At 36.0% G+C, this 18623-nt stretch overlaps 1 protein-coding gene and 1 non-coding gene across 10 annotated transcripts in view; both read right to left on the bottom strand.

Moving 5' to 3' along the window:
* The window catches only part of Dyb (Dystrobrevin), a 351963-nt gene that overhangs the window by 116295 nt on the left and 217045 nt on the right, over nucleotides 1-18623 (bottom strand). For all 9 annotated transcript variants that reach the window (XR_014128235.1, XM_081738417.1, XM_081738404.1 and 6 more), the window contains one exon: nucleotides 6916-7062. Coding sequence is in view for 8 of the 9 variants with exons in the window: in XM_081738404.1 (XP_081594530.1) it covers nucleotides 6916-7062 (147 nt within the window). In the remaining variant the exon portion in view is untranslated. The remainder of the gene's footprint in view (nucleotides 1-6915; nucleotides 7063-18623) is intronic.
* Nucleotides 6134-6205, bottom strand: TRNAQ-CUG (transfer RNA glutamine (anticodon CUG)). The gene has a single exon. It is a non-coding gene; the product is annotated as a tRNA-Gln (tRNA).

Raw genomic sequence — 18623 nt, 5'->3', positions numbered from 1 at the left:
ACACGAAATGAAATGGAAGTCATAGTCTACAACTTTTGTAAGTATGATTTTTTGAAACTATCAGTTCTTGAGATGTAAGAAATGGGATTCCTTGTATGAGATTAAGGATATTGATAATTGTGTCGAGTTTTTCTATTCTGAATTATATGGAGTTTTAAATGAATGTACACCTAAAAGATATAAAGAGGAAACGTTTATATCCAACCTGGTTTACTCCTGAAATAATAAAAATGTTAAAGAAGAAAGAACGTTATAGGAAGAAATTTTAAAAATCAAGACTTTACTCAGATTACATGCAATTTGTTACACTAAGGACACAAGTAAAAAATAGTATTGAAACAGCTTTTCGTGATTATAACAACGCAATAGAAGAGCAAATCGTAAGGGAACCTAGGAAATTTTGGAACTATATTAATAAGAAAAAATCTTCAAACATAAATCAATCAATACTTGAATATAACAAAGAAAAAATTGTTGACAATAAATTGAAATGCGAAGCTTTTGCTAAGCATTTTCAATCAGTATATAGTTCTGAACTACCTAATATTAAACTATCAGATATTTTTCTGAATGATGTTTCTTCGATTGTAGATACAATGTCACTGGATAGGATCACTGAAACAGAAGTAATCGAAGCTATTGACAAAATGAAAGGTAAAAGGTCAATTAGTAATGATGGTATACCATCTTACATTTTTAAAGGTTGTAAGGAAAGGTTAAAAGGTCCCCAACAAAACAGTCTAAATTCAAGCGACAGAATTATAGGCGCAGTTTAATAAAAGAGTTATGTATCTAAAATATTACATGAAATTCTTCACTTTACGGAAATAACATTAAAAAAAAAAAATGCTGAAAACCCAATAAAAGACGTAAGGCTGTTATAATAAGTATATATTTCATATTTTGATCTTTGCTAAAAAAAAAAAAAAAAAAAAAAAAAAAATCTTGATCAGTATTTCAGAATTAAATCAAATATTTATACATTACTCAAAATAAAAGACTGCTATATGCTACCACACAAAAACGACTTTTTAAAATCAAATAGCATCACGGTTACTTTTCGTAATTAAGGTTAGTGTAAAGGGACAAGTTTTCCCGATAGATGTCACTACAATCTTCGTATCTCCTCCATGTATTTTTTACCTTTCAAGAAAATTTACAATTTCTCTTACAAAATTCAACCTAGAGACTTCAAAATTTTTAGAGAAGGAACTTCATAACCTATTAAAGTTAACAATACGTGCCGATATTTAATTTAGAATTTTCTTCATTGTTGAAACAGTACCATTGTTAAAGGTTTGGATATCCATTTCAACAATCAAGTCATATCAACAATGAAGAAAATTAAAAAAAAAAAATCAGCACGGATTATTGCCTTCGATAGATTATGAAGTTCCTTTTCTAAAAATTTGAAGTCTGTAGGTGACATTTGTAAGAGAAATCGTGTATTTTCGTGAAAGAAAAAAATACATGGGAGTGACACGAAGACTGTAGTGCCATCTATCGGAAAAATTTGTCCCTTTAAACCAACCTTAAAATGAATGGTCTTACTGTAATATGCTAAACGTATTTCAAATGTATTAAAGGTATAATAAATAGGAATACCCAGAACTTTTCATATTGGGTATGTGTGAAAGTAATTAAAACTAATCTGCTCTTTTATTAAAATATTTTTACGTTTTATGGAGTTTTCAGCATTTTAAAAGAAAGAAAAATTTATTTCATTTGAAAAAATACATTTAACATTTTAGAATATGACAATTGAAGGGAAAAAATAATCATATAGGGTGTGCCATGGAACATACAATATATACTCCTATGATTTTGTCCTCGTCAGAATTTGCTTTGCATTTTGACCGCTTGGATTTAGTTCCCGCCCTCGTTACTATAACCATTTTATACATGAGTTGCGATTTGCATACAAACACGCTAGGAGTAAAGCATTTCGGTGCTGCATTTCCCTAAAAAATTGCTCCTCGTATAGAATTCCTTGTCTCCAAAGATTTGGCAGAACGAGAATTCCCGTTCTGCTTAAAGATACGACCATTTAAAATATTTTCTACAAAGTCCTGGTGGGTTTTAGGCAGAAAGAGAATGAATCTTTTTAATATTGTACCCCTTTAGTTGACGGGGTGTAAGGAATTCATTTTTGGGTGATGTCCGAAAAATTTAGGGGGGTGCTGGGAGGGTGTTAGGGGGTGTAGATAAATCACTGCTTGCAAGTTAACTTTAAGAACACTACTACAAATGTTCGTATAGAAATTCTGTAAAAATTAAAAATATAGGTGCACCATATGTTGATTATTGGTTAACTTTATATTGCACCTCTAGTTCGTATCCTTACGCAGATATGGAAAATAGAGCTGGTATAGAAAAATAGAAATGTTATCAGAAGATGCCGTTGTACCTTTATAGATAAGGTATGCACGATGCAATTGTGCTGAAAAGTACTCACAAACAGTGACGTAATAAATAGGGAGGGCAAACGGGGCTGGATTGGGAGGGCGCAAAAGTGGGCAAATATTTGGGGGAGCGTTTTGGTTTGGTTGGTCAGGGGGCGCTAAGACGAGTTCTTACCTCGGCGACAAATAGCGTGGTTGCATCGCTGCTCACAAAGATGTGGTAAATTGTAATTACAAGCTAGTATTTGATCTAAGCCCAGTCAGGGCAGAAAGCCGCGTAGGGATGCGTTTGTAGGAAGCAGGCGCGTTAACGATGGTATATATGGATATAAGGGAAGATTCTTTGCTAGGTTTCAACATTTGCTAATAGGACTGCTTTTTTTTCTCTCTCTCATAGTTGACAGTGTTGACATTTTTCACGTCTGCAAAAGGATATAAGTATAAGCATATATATACAAGGTAAAAGCATTCATTATGTCCAATCGTGATAAGGAGAAACTAAGAAAGAGAGAGAGAAACGAACTATACACGAAGCCATAGGCGCCGACTTCGGGGGGGGGGGAAGGGCACTTTTGCCCCCCCCAATATTTAAAGATGGGGTCCTCGCCCCCCCCCCAATATAATCCAGTTGAGGAAGAATTACCAAAGAGGAGCAAGAATTTATGTCGCAAATTACGTCGTGCCTTTAATTCAATATTAGGAACAGACTTCTTATTCGATAAAAAGCACCGTTTTCAAATCGGCGTTTAACCTTTTTAGGATTTCCACGTTTTGAGGTAAATTTTAGACTCACTCAAACAGCTACTGCTTCCTTACTATTTATTGTAGGATCGTGGTTCATACCTCGTTTTTCTCAGGATAGATCATACTTTCCAACGGTACCACTCTCTTGTCCGTATTATACACCAGAAATAAGAAAATTGAAAGCAAAACATTAGATTTTTCGAAAAAATATTCGAAATTTTCGCCCCTCTGGCCCGGGCCTGGGTTCACGTAGGGATCTGAATCTTTAGAAAAATCTTGTTATATACATAATACGTGCGCAAAATTTCGTTCTTGTATCTTGAAAACTGAGGTCGGGAGAAATTTTTGAAAGTCTGAAGGTGACCCATCTTTTCATATATGTATATAGAGGAATTTCGGGTATTATGGAATAGTCGGATAATATGGAATACCTCATTAGCTCGCCTGTGATGTGTTGCTTCCAAGCGGAGAGGAAAGAAACTACTACCTCACGTCCCCATGATGCTCTACAGTCAGTCTCCATGTGATTGTGACATTCGTTGTGTTGGTAGACGTGAAAATCTGATTTCTTATTCAGGAATACTTTTACAGGTAAGTGGTTTACAACCTGTATTTTCCTATTGAAATGTAATAGAACAACAATTCTTTATTTACTATGACGTTGGATATACAGAGTGGTAGTTTAATAAGCGCCATTATCCTATATGCCTTCGAATGCGTTTAACAGCTCTTTCGTTTCCAAGCTGGCATGGAGGGCAATATGGAATACCCGCAAGAAAAGCATGGTATTCCGTATGCCGTATGGTATTTCGATTACAAAAATATCTATCGATATTGGGCAATTAAACATACATTTATGATGACAACAATGCTAAGTGTATTTTTTTTTATTACAGCAAATTGTCTGATGATACAAGGGGTGAGCTTGGGTCCAGCGTTCATGTTTAATGTGAGCACACAACGACTGTGCCGATCCTGAAGCAGAGTATTATATTTATGACTTTTGCAAGTAATCACAATCAGTTCTGGCTTGGCATTCAGAATTTTCATATATTGTCACTATATTCACTGTATGTTCAACATAAAACTTTTTTTCTTTTCTATATAGCATTTGTATTCCATATTACCCGACTATTTCATATTACCCTTCAAAGTGGTTTCTTTACAAATTATAAATTTTACCTATCCCTGTAACGAAATTTCTTTATCAAGATATACATAAATAAAGCCAAATATGTAAGGCGTATACTTGTTTTCCTTTTTGTTTCAATGTGCAATTATTAACTGAGTTACAAGCGAAACAAAAATGGTATTCCATAATACTCGAACTTCCTCTATATATACCTAGGTATAAAATATTTTTTAAAAAAATGTACTGCGTCAATCCTATTTAGCCTAGAGTCATGGTTCAGACGCCATTTTCTTCAGTATAATAAGCCCTTTCCAACGGTATCACTCACATGTCCGTATCATACACCTAAACCAGATAATTAGGGAAAAACTCGGAAGTATTTTTCCAAATCCAACCAAAACATTTTGCCCCTCTGGTCTAGGCCTGGGTTGACGTAGGGATCTGATTTTTGTTCTAAAAATACATTGTTATGTACATAATACGTGTGCAAAATTCCAAATTTGTATCTTAAATACAAAGGGCAGAAAAAATGTTGAAAGTCTGGATTTAGGCTCTCTCTTTATACACACACATACGTATATACTTATTATAAAAATTTACTGCGTCATTACTATTTAGGCTAGAATCATGGCTTAAACATTATTTTCCTTAGTATAACAAGCCCTTTCCAACGGTGCCAAACACATGTACGTATCGTATTCCTGAACCGGAAAAATCGGGAAAACTAAATTTTTTTCTGAAAAAATCAGCCCTTCGGAACATTTGCGGCCCTCGTGCCCGGGCTCGGCTTCACGTAGAGATCTCGGAAAAAGTTAAGAAATATCCAAAGGTACATACAATTCCAATCTGATATCGTGAAAACTACAGACGTGAAAAATTTTTGAAATCTGCCTTAAGAAAGAGTAAGAAGTCACGCCCTTCCGCACCCACTTGGCGCACCCAAGTTGACCATCTGGTTCCAAAACGCATCTGGAGTGTTCTTTAGTCCATCCTTGACTTAACTAATAATAATAATAAAAAAGACTTAAGTACCTGTTATACAACCTAAATAAGAAGTCAAAGACCATAGTACGCCATGGTAACAAAAGTTACCAAAAATCTTAAAAGAGTTAATAGAGCACTGAAGCCTCAATCAACACTATGGTGACTGATATGAGAAGTGAAGATCAATGTGGTGCAGTGAAGTTCCCAGAATTTGAACTTGAATTTGTTTTAATGCGTTTACACAAATTTCACTTAGGTCATGAATTTAGCAGCTGAGCGGATGCAGCAGACCAAGATCTGGAGGGAAGGGGGCCTTTATCCAGCAGTTGATAGAAAACGGCTGAATATGATTATATATTTATCCATTGTTTCCCCCCCCCCAATATTTTCTTCAAGTCGGCGCCTATGCACGAAGCAACTATAAGAAGGGGGACACCTTCGCACGTATTAAGCAGCAACACCCAATGAACAGTGATGCCAACCCTATATTATATATATATATATATATATATATATATTAACTGCACTACCTCAGATTATTACATATTTCAAATCTACATGTTAAACGAAAACTTAAAATACATTTATTACTCAGTTGTGGTATTACAAACATCCTAAGTTTCGGAGAGACCGGGGCAATGCATATCCAAAGCACCTTAGTGCTGGATAACATGGGCATGATATGATGTATTTTGGATAAATTAAAAAAAATAAAAAATAAAATGAAATCTTTGTTTCAAGACCCACGGTTATGCTGGCTAGTCTAAAGGAGACAATGATGATGGGAAACGAATGAAATGGAGGAATGAAGAAAGTGGGAGAACCCCGAGGAAATTCACACACACGGTGTTTGTCCACCACAAAGTGCACTTGTCGCGAGCTGGGATCGAACCAGGAACCCCTTGCACCAGAGGTGAACGCTCTACCGCTGAGCCACCGCGGCCCTTGGATAAATGAGAAAGAGTTACAAGGAGCGGAAAATATTTTTTTTCCTAAATACTTTATTTCGAAAACATGCTCCGGTAAGTATCACATCTAGTTAATTGTATGGTTTGTAATGTATGTGTAAATTATTTTGCCGTTTACAGCAATTCGATATGTTAAATAGTTTCGAAGATATGATAAACATTGATGATGTTTGCAACATTGCTTAAACTGCATGATTTAAGCAGTGTTGTAAATTTTATCAATGTTTTATCATATTTCCGAAACGGAAAAATGATTTGTTCGTTAATTGCTAATCATACAATATTTATATTTCGAAAAAAAATCTAATTTTAACCCCTTTCAACTTCGTTCCTATTCATTTGAAACACGTCAAAACATTACCATGGTATCAAACGCTAAGGTACTTTCGATATGCATTGCTCTATCCATCTTCCTTGTGCTGTGTGTGGTGTAGAGGCTTCCAAACTCTGAATGGCTGTGATATTACAGCGTCCTTAGTTTGCAACGGTGAATAATAAATGTGGTATTTTAAGTTTTCGTTTACATGTAGATTTGAAATATGTAATAATCTAGCATAGTGCATTTCTTTTAAAAAATATATTGGGTTGGCAACATTCTTCATTGGATATTTCTACAAAACAAAGATACCAGCTAAAATAAAGGTTCTAATTGGAATAAGCTATAAATCAATGTTTTTACACTTACAGTTCGATTTCCTCTGAACGAAGCGAAGTTTACTCGCTGTACGATATGAAGCAAATCGTATCATATCAAAATTCTGGGCTCGCATTTCTTGGAGCATCTGACGATGCTCCGAAGGGCGGCTTCCATCATCGGCCATTATGTCCGGCCCTGAAATTAAACAGAAACAAAATACATATTAATAAACCACACCCAGAAAAAAAATAATCATTTAGTCATCATTACAATGTAATAGTTCATAAGTGACTAATATTTGTAAAAAGTAATATATATTGTAAATATCGTGAATTTTCGAACAATATTTTCTGAAAGAACAAAGCTCCCAACCGTGGCAGTAGTGATCAATGCTCTAGTCTACAGTCCAAACGAACTTACTCCCGACATGGTTGTATCTTTCTGTTGCATGTTGGCTTGAAAATATGTGGCGGGTGGGTGTGTAAAATGCGTTGTAAAAATCAGTTAAAAAAAAAAAAAAAAAAAAAGAGAGAGAGAGAGAGAGAGAGAGAGAAATCGCATTTGAAAGTTCAGACATAAATTCAAAATTCGGTTTTGGGAAAATGATTGACTGTTGTAGCTCTTCATGTTAATAAGACTATTTTTTTATTTTATTTTTATTTATTTATTTTTTGATGTGTCTGAAACCCTAAACCGGATTTTTGGATTTATATTTGAACTTTCAAATGCGACTTCACTAACTTTTGACAACGCACTTTATACACCCACCCGCCATATATAGTGGTCGCAGTGATGCTAATTTGGTGAGATAATCCCAGACTTTCACACGCAGCTTCCCTTGTATGGCTTTTGCTTACCAGGAAGGATAGGGAAATTAGAATAACGGAATAAAATGTTCCAGGTAACGCCCGATAAGGATCTTTATGGCCTCTTTCTTGATTGTGTTGTATACGACGAATTTCATTTTCTACAAGCTCGCTTCCAATCAAATATATTCTTGACGTTCAATGGTGGCATTTCCGCTTTACCTTTTGCTATGAAAAATACTTTCAAAGTTATACAAAACAACTCACACGACTCACCTACATCTCACCAGGGGCACATCCACGGGGAGGTCTACCGTGTCCGGACCCACCTAATTCAACATACATATAATTTCTTAACAGAACTATACTTGTTTAACAGGGAAATGATTGAAGTACCATGAATATTTGATTCATCTGTACTCTTTCTCTTTTATATATACAGTGGTGCATCCAGGATATGATCAAGGGAAAGGCTAAACTATAGTTTGCCGTTTTATGCGGTGTAAAGCAGGATTGAAGCCCATTTTGTTCAGTGTATACCTGAGCCTCAAGGGAGAGCTATAGCCCCCCCTTGGATCCGCCACTGTCCAAAACTGTATATAAACTAGTTCTCTCATATACTTCTGAAAATATAGGTGTTCGAGTCCTAGTGAGGATACTCCGTCGAAAAAAATTTAAAAGTTTCTTCAGGTCAGCCATCCTGAAGGAGGTCTTCCTCATTCGCCCCAGGCAAGTGACGGGATGGTACCTAACATACAGGTCCCAAGCCGCTTCCTTCCTTCCCTTTCCTCGGATAGTGTACTCGCCGAGGGACGTCATCCCTCACATGTGAAGGGCTAACATAGCCACAATACCGAAATCTAATTCCTAATCATAATCCTGAAATTATAGGTGGAAGTATTTTACAATTACTTATCAGGTACAGAATAATATCCGTTCAATACTACATAGACGTAGTGGTTTACTGTATTAGACCCCCTCCACCAAAAATGTCTGGGTGTACGCCTGCATTTCACATAAAACTGAAGCACACACAAAGGCAATGTCGCATGTGTTTTCTTTATTGGTTGACTCACTTGTCAGAAAACAACTACTGCACCATCTAGTGGCGATCTCGATATTGTTTGTTAAATTTCAAGAAATTTGTAAAGCAGTGAACTTACATAGAACTGGTATTTCCAGAGATTGTACGTCATTTAGCAACAAAATATATTAACTTGGGAATATATTTACTTCAAATAATAGTTATCAACAAAGTGCTAAATTTCAACTCAGAACACCAAACAAGGGCATATCGTTCGTGGCATTTTGTTCTAACCAGAAAATTCGATATAATTTTAGAACAGAATAGAATGGACTGAAATTGAGCGAGTTATGACTTAACCATAAGATTTCTATCAGATGACATTTAAAACGTTTCATTTCACTGTCCTAATACTTCCTATCCTTTCTGGTTAGTGTTGTGTGTTATCGTTAAAATTATCCTGGTGTTCCGTTTTTTGTTACTCCTGCATAGGCTCAGTTACTGGTATATTGTAACTTCGTTCTCGTGCAAAATCTGTATCTGTTTAACAAAGAGATTTTGCACGACAAGAGGTTACAATATAACAGTAAGAAACGCATTTATATTCCTTTTATTTTAGTATGAAAAACATAAATACATAAAAGTCTTCGCCTTCAATAATGTAATGTCATTAGGATCGTATGTAAAGCGACCACAGCACCAGGGAGTCCTGGCTATCCTGACTAGCCCTGCTCGATATTCTTCACTGAGGTTCCTTCAGAAGTTTTCCACGTTTCTGACATTGTTTGTTATTAGGGTTCCTACTGATCTGGAGAAATCTATTTCCCTGACTTCTCCCTGATCTTTGACAGAAAATTCCCTGACTTTCATGATAGGAGTCGGATAACGGTGACATATAAATAAGGAATAAATAACGGTGAATATTTATATATATGAGAACATTTATTCTATAGAGGCAAATGGTAATCAATTCCACTTCCCTCCCATAAAAATCTGAGCAACGTTCCATGCTGTGATCATTAATGGTTGGCTAAGCTGAAATTGATGTACAATCGGTGTTGGAAAAACTATATTTTATAAAATTTCCCTGCCTTTCCCTGATTTCCAGTCTTTTTCCCTGCCTTCCCTGACCAGTAGGAACCCTGCTATATTAGTAAATTAAAAATCTTACCTACAATTTCCCAAATTTCTAACTTCTTGTATGTATATATGTATGCATTAGCGGATTCAGGATATGATCAAGGGAGAGGCTAAACCATAGTTTGCCGCTTTATCCAGTGTAAAACAGGACTGAAGTCCATTTTATCCAGTGTATACCTGAGGGTCAAGGGAGGGGCTATAGCCCCTATAGTCCCCCTTGGATCCGCCCTTGTATGTATGTATGTATGTATGTATGTATGTATGTATGTGTATGTGTGTGTGTAGAGGAGGAGAGTATACTATTATATTTTTATTTCTGCTGATAGAATGCTTTCTCATTAATTTTGGCAAAAAACACATACAGACATTAAAAGAGAGACAAAATTTATGTTTTCCAACATGTTTGGCTTTCAAAGGCACGCTCCGAATATTATTGATTTTATTACAATATCAGTTTCAGAGGGTATTAGTCACCGTAATGTTCAAGCGTCTTGGCATAATGATACATGTTAGGTATCCATAGTTGGCTTCACTCCATCGTCTCTTTCAAGGGTCCACGATTGTTTTCTCTTGAAGCTCATTCAAATACAAACAGGACCAGCTACACTCTAGCAACTAAAATGCCTGCTGAAAGCACCGACTGTTAAATTTACAGACAGAAACATGTGTTCCAGCAAATGACCAACTACTAGAAATATATTATCTACAAGTTAAAAAAAAAAGAAAAGTCCTGCTCGGAATAAATATTGCCTGAGCGCTACTTATAAGCTCTCATCTCGTGGTTGATTGAAGCAAAGCTTACAGTTATTTACGTGTCTGTTTGGCACGTGAAAATAAATAAGAAATTCGAAGAGGCAACATCTTACGATGCGGATGCTACGCGCTATATATAACATGGTGATACCAAGCGCAGTGTTTTCAATCTATCACAGGCCGAGAGGACTGTTGCCAAACTAGAATTCGACATTAAGAATACAAATATATGAGAGCTGTTCTTCACTGATTTCAAGACACGGCAACACTCAATTATTCATTTAAGGACAATTATAACTATCACTGCCAGATGATTTATCTTCGTATTTGATGTGTGGTACATATTTTTAAAAATAAGCATAAATGGCCATTACAGTTGAGTGTATAAGTACACAAGAATTTTAATAAAAAAAAAGGATAAAAAGATTGTGATCTTGGCCAATAATTAGTTTTTGAATTACGGCCCACAAAATTTTTGAACGGCCCCTAAATGAATTTTTTCTATTCTGTACGGAATAAGCACATCATATTGAGTTAAGTGATAGTTTGGGTGTGGCTACACTATATGTAGTTCTCCAGATATAAGGCGTACAAGACAATTTTTCATTGAAATATATTGGACCTTGGATCAGGGGCCACAAAATTTTTGAACTGGTTTATATTTTGTTGTAAGTTTATTTCTCCATACATAAGTCAATCTGAAACAGTTTATTCTTCCATCTACTTCGTTCGAAACATTTACTTTGTTTTTCCATCTGTTTTACGTATAAGCAAAACGCCGAATGAACAGACTATGTTTACAACAAGAATTCTGTATTTCCATGACACAAGAGAACAAGTAATCTCAGTTTAAAATTTGAAGCGAAATCCGAGAACGTCGCACTTGCATTCAATTGGCTTTCGCCAAACGTAAAGAGGCTTAAATCTAACTATAGTGGGCATTATACGATTGTGATTCTTAGCACATACGTATGTCCAGTACACCAGATGATAACTCCTGAACAAAAGTGATTTATTCTGGAATAGACAGCTAGAGCAATTATCTCGGAGGAGTTTGTTAATAGAGTCAATGCGTTAATATCTTCACGGGTAATGGTGGCTGGCTATCAATATCCCGTTTAAAAACCTATAACAGTCTCTAGCTTCTATGCAACCCACACAACATCAAAGAAAAGTTGGTTGCCTATAATAAAAGGATATGAAGCTTTTCTTACCGCAATTATCTCGGAGGAGTTTGTTAATCAAGTCAATTCGTTAATATCTTCATGGGTAACGGTGGCTATCAATATCCCGTTTGAAATCTATAATACTCTCCAGCTTCTATGCAACCCACACAACATCAAAGACATGTTGGTTGCCTATAATAAAAGGATATGAAGCCTTTCTTACCGCAATTATCTCGGAAGAGTTTGTTAATAGAATCAATTCGTTAATATCTTCATGGGTAACGGTGGCTATCAATATCCCGTTTGAAATCTATAATACTCTCCAGCTTCTATATAACAACCCACACAACATCAAACAAATGTTGGTTGCCTATAATAAAAGGATATGAAGCTTTTCTTACCGCAATTATCTCGGAGGAGTTTGTTAATAGAGTCAATCCGTTAACATCTTCATGGGTAATGGTGGCTATCAATATCCCGTTTAAAATCTATAATACTCTCCAGCTTCTATACAACCTGGACAGTAGCAAAGAAATGTGGGTTGCCTATAATAATAGGATATGTAGTTTTTATTATTGCTATTATCTTGCCTGAGTTCGTTAATGAAGTCAGTTAACATCTTCACAGATAAAGGCTTATATGTAACCCTCAAAGCATGTGAGAGTTACAGGTTACATCAACATCTAGGCGAAAAGATTTAGATATTCTTTATTTTAAACGCAACGGCATTCATTCGTAATTGTACGTGTCGCGTGATCCTCTTTAATGTCATTTAGCAGAGGTTAGAGTTTATTTCTTCTACATTTTTCACTTCACCGTGTATGTTTCATATGCATTGTAGGTTATTTTGACAGAAAGGTCAATTGTAATTGGAGCAGATGCTCAATGCACTTATTTACATTTAATGAAAAATAAACAGAAACCAAAATATTTTGACATTAAACCTAGTTTTTGCATTAGGTATTTAAAAAAAATACGCGAGAAGAGCAAACAAAATCACCTCTTAAGATGTAATTTTGGAAAGTCTTTTAAAAAAAAAACTCAGTGAAGCCTCTTGATTGGCAGATATCCTTAAACCCGAGACTTTCATCTTCACCGCTTCTGCTTCTTATTTACTTTCTACGTTAAACCCAAATTGCAAATAACTGTCAAGGGAAAAAAGCTTTTTTTTCTTCTCTCGTACCGCCATACTGATCCATCTCGAGCGCCTGTAACCTTGGAGAAGAGGAGAAAATTACGGAGTTCAACCAGCAGATGCGATCATCTCTCAGCACTGACGAAGAAAGATCAATATAACAAGTTCGATGATAGCAGATAATAAACCCACGTGGAAAACTCTCAACCACCTGTTCTTGCTATCTACAGCTGCATGGGTTTTTGCTAACGCTGACTACACCGAAGTTAAGGTCAAGAGAGTGTGCAAATATTAATATAGGATAGGTATCTACAAACTTCCTAAGTACTCGTATGTTAATAGTACAGCACAGATTTGACAAGGTTTATTAATACCCTCGACGTGTACACTTAGCGATAACAGGTCTCACATTTTAAAAGAAAGTGTAGTAACATTTGCTACAACTTGGCAAAATAGTGTCGAAAAAGTCACGAGAATTGAGTTTTTTCTCTTTATTTGTTCATAAATTTTGTTAAAACTAGAGACGGATCTAACCCGGGGCCTAGGCCTCCAGTTTTTTGAGTGACAAAAATCATTGAAGGTTCACTTGTACATTTTTGAGAGTTCATAGTAAACTCATGATATACCTATCATGGTCTGGGTTTTGATTGCCCCCCCCCCCCAGTTTTTGCCTTTTAGATGCGGCTCTGGTTAAACAGGGTGTCTACTAATATTCCACAATGAAATTTCGTGACTTTTTCGTGACCTTTTCTTTACCAAATCATAAAATTTCCTAACATTTTCAAAAGCGAATTTGGGTGCGAATTAGGCCGAATTTTCATCCATGCGATACAAACGTACTTTGCTTGCGATTTGGTAGCTCCTAAAGCCGACTATAGACATTTTTGGTGTTGAATTTTGATGTTTTATAGAACAAAATTTTCCAATCTGTACTTACATTTGCATAGTTAAAAATAATCGTGACTCAAAAGCTAAATTTCGTGACTTTTTCGTGACTTTCATGACCGTTTTCTGATTTCGTGACATTCGTGACCGATAGACACCTGTTAAAACATAAATAACTTGCAGTCCTCTTCGCTGGTCTAATGGCTACTGCGTGCGCCTTTGGTGCAGATGGTACCGGATTCAATTCCTGGTGAGACAGCATCATTAATTTGATTATACAACCATTGACTTTCTTTGATCATCCGTCTCCTTTAGCCTTGGGACTAAATAATTTCATTTAAAAAAAAAATCTGCGTCAAACAAACGTTATTTGAAACTATACCGTAACACATGAGCTACTACGCCATTACTGCCACTTCATCAAAAATAATCGAAGTTTTGCAATCACGTTTTTAATATAAGTTTTTCCCTGTTTTTTCTTGCCATAAATAGATATTTTTATACGAAAAATAAACACACTACTGAACAAGACTGCAGTTATTTAATATAAAAACACATTTTCACGTCTCGAATAAGTGCAGTCTTGTTCAGCAGTGTGTTTATTTTTCGGATTTTATTTGCAAGACGTATGACTATGATTGTGTGTCAGATATTTTTATAGCATTAAAAATCAATTCATTTTGCTGCGAGGATATACATTTTGAGAACATATTAAACCACAATAAAGGAAGACCAAATTACACAACTTCTATTAACAAATAAGACCATAAATGGTACGCAGGAAACAAAAATACCAAAAACATCCATGTTATGCAGAACAAAATAAACATCCACGATAGCTTATGGTACTCAGGATAGAAATTAAATGACTACGTTCATACAAAGTATGCACAACACAAGCGAATTATACAATATGACTACGGTTTTCCTATGGTATAGAGAACACAGATTAAATTATTAAACTCGTACGTGAAATGTAGAACACAAATATGGTATATTAAATGGCTAAAGTAGTTCCATGGGATGCTGAGAAAGAAATTAAGCGATTAGTTTGTCCATGCACAACATATAAGTTAAGAATTAAGTCCATCTATGAGTTAAAGGAAAAAGCAAGGAAAACATTTAAGGTCACTTATTATAACTCAGATTAAAAGTTACTAATTTTTATTACGTTCATCCATGGTGCAAATAACAAACATAAGTAAGGCCATCCCATGGAATGGACAAAATCAACGCTTACGAGCGCTCATGGTATTTAGAACAAACAAATTAAATGACAAAGTTTGACCATGGCAATGCCCCATATGTTGTGCAAAGAAAAGAGGTGACGAAAATTAATGTACAGACAACTTCAAATGGGGTAATTTTCACATGGAGAATTCACAGTTAGCGGAAATTTGTACTAGAATAGTTATGCATAAAAAACTCAAATGTTGACAGAGAAACAAATGCTTAGGACTCGAATGAAAGACTTTCCAAACGTAAAAGACGAATAATAAAAACAAGTTAAGTTTGGTTCATATGTAAAATTAAGCTAGACTTCCAACTATGCAAATTCAACATTCAAATTTGAAATAGTACATCTATAATTACTGGTTGCAGCAGAGTGATAAGATCAAACATAAAACGATCTCGTGATGAAAAAAGTGAATATCGTACAAGCTATGATCTCCGTTGCCAGCAGCTAGTGGTTTCTCTGTGTTGTATTTCCAGTCTAGACAGCTGTATAACAAAGCGATAAACCCAAAGGTGGCAGTGGTTGTATCTTATTACGTATTCATATTTGAATGAGATTTTTTGAAATTTGTGCCACTAAAAGAAAAAAATAAATTATAAAAACTACTCATCTGAATAAGTTTATACGTATTATAATAACTTTCTCTCGCGATGTTCTAAGGCTACCCATCGGTAGACCTGGTAGTCAACATACGCTGCTGACCAAGTGGTCAAGAACATCTTTGTAGTTAGCTTTCTCCAAATAGTTTAACATTGTTTGGTTATAGATGTTTAGGAATTGCTGATGTCACTGCTTACATGCAGATCTTGATCGGCTTTGACAGAAAATCATCCGCTTTTTCTGTGATTGGTCGCCCAATATGAGAAGCACCTTGGACATCGAAAGCGGAAAAATTAAATAATAATAATAATAATAATAATAATAATAATAATAATAATGCCTACAGAAAAATTCCAAGTCGTCCTAATCCAAACATATTGATGCCTAATGAAATAACCGAAGAAATAATTTTATATGAAGCATTAATTTGATCAACTTGCCTCAACTCCAAAAAACGGTTACAAATAATTTAGCAATAAATTATTTTCTCCTTGTAAGCGCTTTATTATAATTATTATTTTCTGCTTTTCTTAAAAAATCTGTTCATATGTACAGCGGTGGACACTTCTAAATGGTACACCTTAGCCGTAAATCTCCATATGGCTGTACCATTTAGAAGTGTCCACCGCTGTACAAGGTGAACCTGAAAGATGTGCACAAACTCCGGGAGGTGATTCGTGACATTAAAAGACGACAAAAGGTCCTCTTGCATGTGTCGAATTCCGCGTCCTGTACGAGTGACAGGGGTGCAAACTTGGAATCGGCAATCGAATCCTGACAATTGGAACGCAACAGAAAGATCTGCACCAACTATCTCTGTCTGTGCAACTGCCTAATGTACAACCATTTTGCTGATGTTCATAGCCACATTTACTATTTTGATGTCACGAATAATTTCCCGCAGTTTCTGAATATCTTTCTGTTCCGTTCCAATTGTCAGGATTCCATTGTCGATTCCAAGTTGGCACCCCTGTCACTCGTGAGCTCCTCCATGGCTAAGCGGTTAGCGTATGCGCCTTTGGCGTGAGAGACCCGGGTTCGATTCCCGGTGGAGGTCATTGGTTCGGATTCCACATTAATCAGTAGGTCTCGTTTTATATGGCTTCGCTGCTGAAAGGGACGTTAAAATCATCTCATCTTACCCTGTCACTCGTACACGACACAGAATTCGACAACATACAAGAGGACTTTTTGTCTTCTTTTGATGTAACGAATCACCTTCCAGAGTTTGTGCACATCTTTTAGGTTCAGCCGGTATAATTTTAAACTTTGTATTAATCTGTTCACATCAGTTTTCACTCCCTTCGGTTCCTGCCTCTCTCGTGTGATATCCCTTTAGTATTATTTGACATCTGTGACGAAGACTCTTCAATCAGCCACTAATTATGAAGAGTTATAAGATATGAATATCCCATCCACATCACACGTAATTACACAATACGAATCCCGCATCAACAAATGCTCAACGCTGCCCACTATTACATCGCTCCTAATGTAATTTAAAGCAAGGGGATCAACTCAACTATTTTATATTATAATCCTTGGGAAAGAAATCAATCATTGCATCCAACAACTCTCGGAAACGTTTTAAAGACGAACATCTATAATACAGGCATCAACAGTTTTCAATTGTGAAGAGAATTATTAAAATAAATTATCTAAATTTATGTTTCAATTAAGAAATACATTTATTGATTTCATTATGTGTTTCAGCTGTCCCGTATTCGGTTTCTTATTTTTCTTATTTTTCTAAACAACTCAATAATAGCAAACAATATCAAAGTTTTGGAAAGTGAGCCACTTACAAAATAATATTAGCTCTCTGTATACAAAGTTAAAATAGTTACGTTATTTACCGGTGGAGTGTACCTGTGCCCCAACACAGAAACTGTGCTTTTATAAATTCAGAAAAGCGCATCAATAATTATTGAAGAAATATTTAAATTGGACTTTATTCCACAGATAAGTTCTTGATATATGAAGCGCATGTCAAAAAAAGGTGAGCGCTAGTTTTCTTAAAAAAAAAGAAAAAAAAGAAAAAAAGAAAACGAAAGAAGAAATGTACTATGATTGATATACATATCTTGGCTATTTTCTAAACCTGTAGACATTTCTGTACCGTAGCACAAACTTTCATATACCTTCTGGGTAAAAATCTGCCGTCGGAGAGTGTAGCCAGTCTAAAACTGATGTCTTTGAGTACTTCTCTGTCGTTAAAACGCTTTGATACAAGCCACTTTTTCAGGCGAAGAAAGAAATCGCTGGGGGCAGGTCGGGACTGTAAGGGGAATGATGAATAGTTCCCATCGAAATCTTAGAATTGTCACAACAGTACGCGCAGCAGTGTGTGGGCGGGCGTTATCAGGGATCAGAAGAATTCCAGAGCGTAGCATTGCTCTCCGCCAATTTTGGATGACATGTCGCAGATTCTTCAGCGTTTGTCAATACACATCTGTTGTAATTATTCGTCCTAGTTCCAGAAATTCCACAAGAATCACGCCCTTTTTTTGTTGTTCCAAAACACGATTACCGTGATTTTGTGAATTGATGATGTTCGTTTGAATTTCTTCGCTTTAAGAGAACCAGAGTACCCCCCATTGCATTGGCTGCTGTTTCGACTCAGCAGTGAGGTATGATATCCAGGTTCCATTCCTGTCACTATGTGAGAAAAGAGGTCACCCCCATCCTCCCCCAACTGGGCCACAAATTCATGTGAGGCTGTAATTCTTGGGTCTTTGTAAGTGTCTGTTAGCATTTTTTGCATTCATCTCGCGCACAGTTTGTGATAACCTAGCTTGTCAGTCACAATTCAATGTACAGTTTTCACAGGCTCTGGGAACTCTTTGGCGAGTTCGGTTATTGAGAACTGGCAATTGGACAGCACTTTCCCGTTAACGCGTTCCACCAGATCATTCGTCTGAACACTAGGCCGCTACGCTCATCGTCATGAACATTTGGACGCTCTTCCTGAAACTCTCTGCACCATTACCCGACTTTCCCTTTGCTCCCG

The sequence above is a fragment of the Thermobia domestica genome, chromosome 2 (assembly GCF_964235325.1).
Source record: "Thermobia domestica chromosome 2, izTheDome1.hap1.1, whole genome shotgun sequence".
NCBI lineage: Eukaryota > Metazoa > Arthropoda > Insecta > Zygentoma > Lepismatidae > Thermobia > Thermobia domestica.
The sequence above is the reverse complement of the archived record's forward strand: the minus strand, read 5'-3'. Positions and strand labels throughout refer to the sequence as shown.